The 1,470-nt window shown below is 63.3% G+C and overlaps 1 protein-coding gene across 2 annotated transcripts in view; it reads left to right on the top strand.

Annotated features, from left to right (window-relative positions):
* The first annotated feature begins 9 nt into the window (after positions 1 to 9).
* Positions 10 to 1,470, top strand: part of CDCA4 (cell division cycle associated 4) — a 9,334-nt gene continuing 7,873 nt past the window's right edge. The window contains exons 1-2 of one of the 2 annotated variants that reach the window (XM_006160080.3): positions 10 to 414; positions 567 to 710. In XM_006160080.3, the coding sequence (XP_006160142.1) occupies positions 388 to 414; positions 567 to 710 (171 nt within the window). In that variant the 5' untranslated portion in view covers positions 10 to 387. Of the gene's footprint in view, positions 415 to 566; positions 711 to 1,393; positions 1,462 to 1,470 lie in introns of those variants that run through there. The other variant, XM_027776387.1, reaches the window with a different exon arrangement.

The raw sequence follows: 1,470 nt of genomic DNA, 5'->3' as shown, positions 1-1,470 counted from the left end.
GGACCTGGAGCGGGGCCTGGCCGGGCGCGATTCCCATCCCCCAATGTCCGGGGAACCCCTGAAACCGGCCTCTCCTCCCGCCACCCTGTGCCATTTGAAACCGGAAAGTCACCTTCTTTGGGCCTTCAACTTGGAGTCTGCTTTCCAGAACAAAGGCTGAAAAGACATCGTCTTGGCGATTGGCGCAGTGCTGGCCTCGCAGAGCAGCCCCGACTTGGCTGGGGCGGCCTCAGCTGCTGCGCCTCCTGCCTGCCGGCCCTGCCCCGGCCGCGACTGGCCTGGGAGACCGAGCCTCCGTGCTCATGGAGCTGCAGCCCCACGCCGCGGGCCTCCTCCCGCCGCAGCTCCTCCGCAGCCTTCGGTCGGGGTCAGCGGGTCTGCCCGCCCATGCCACCCTGCCGGCGTGCACTCGCAGTGAGGAGTGGGTTGTGGATGTTGGCACCAGGACCCGGGGTTTGGTGGGGTGGGTGCCTCTCCAGATAGTCCAGCCCCTGGGACCCAGAGGATGCCTTGGTGAGTGGCCGCCTGCTGTGTGTCCCCTTTGAGGCCTTTCCCTTTGTTTCTAGGTCCCAGTTGCTTTTAAAAGAAGGCGAGGTCCATTCTGCACGGTTTTCCTCCAGCTCTGCAAGCTTGTCAGGGAGCCCTCCGTGGTCTCTACTGCTTGGGCTCTGCCTGCCTCCCTGGAGACTGACCACAGGGAGGGCTATCAGGTGGGGAGGAGGAGGGGCCCCAGCCCTGGGCTGGTTAGTGACCCCCTCCGTCTCAGGGGTTGCTCTTGCCATACCCCATCAGAGGCAGGACCAGGGAAAGTACAGAAGCACTTGGCGGGAGTCAGAGCCTCACTCCACGTCTTCCCTTCCTTCCTCTGTCTGTCCTTCCTGGCCTCATGCACTCTCCAGAGGAAAGGGACCCCGGTGGGCGTCATCATGCGGTTCCATGCTTTCAAAAGCTTCCTGTCCGCAAAATAGGATAATCTAGAAAGAAGTCTTGCAGAGCTTATGGGGAGGCTTGCTGGTCAGGACAGAGCCCCTGGGCGGGTTCCCCCCGGGGCCTTCCTGCTGGGCACACTGCGACCAAGGTGGACAGAGCCCCCGGGCAAGTCCCCCGAGGCCTTCCTGCTGGGCACACGGTGGACCAAGGTGAGCCTTCTTTCAGAAGGGGCCGTGGGGAGATTTGTCCACGACATTCTGCCCTGTCTCCGGAACTTCCTACGTACAGCTAGCCTGTAAGCCCAAGTGTCACCGTGTTCTTCAGAGTGGGGACTCGGCTGTGGCCCTTTCGAGGACTAGTGACAGGATTTCTCTCGGGTAGGACTTGCCGTCAGGACACGCTTCCAGGAGGTCTGTGCGTGCTCCAGGTGCCAGCGGTGCCGCGCTCACCCTTTATAGCCCTCCGCGGCCTCAGACGGCCCTGGACGGCCTCAGACGGCCGGAGCAGCCGGTCTCAGGGCTTTGCCGGGGGGGCTCCTTA

The sequence above is a fragment of the Tupaia chinensis genome, unplaced genomic scaffold (assembly GCF_000334495.1).
Source record: "Tupaia chinensis unplaced genomic scaffold, TupChi_1.0 Scaffold000671_2, whole genome shotgun sequence".
Classification (NCBI taxonomy): Eukaryota; Metazoa; Chordata; class Mammalia; order Scandentia; family Tupaiidae; genus Tupaia; species Tupaia belangeri.
Note: the sequence above shows the minus strand (reverse complement) of the source record. Positions and strands in the feature narration are given on the sequence as shown.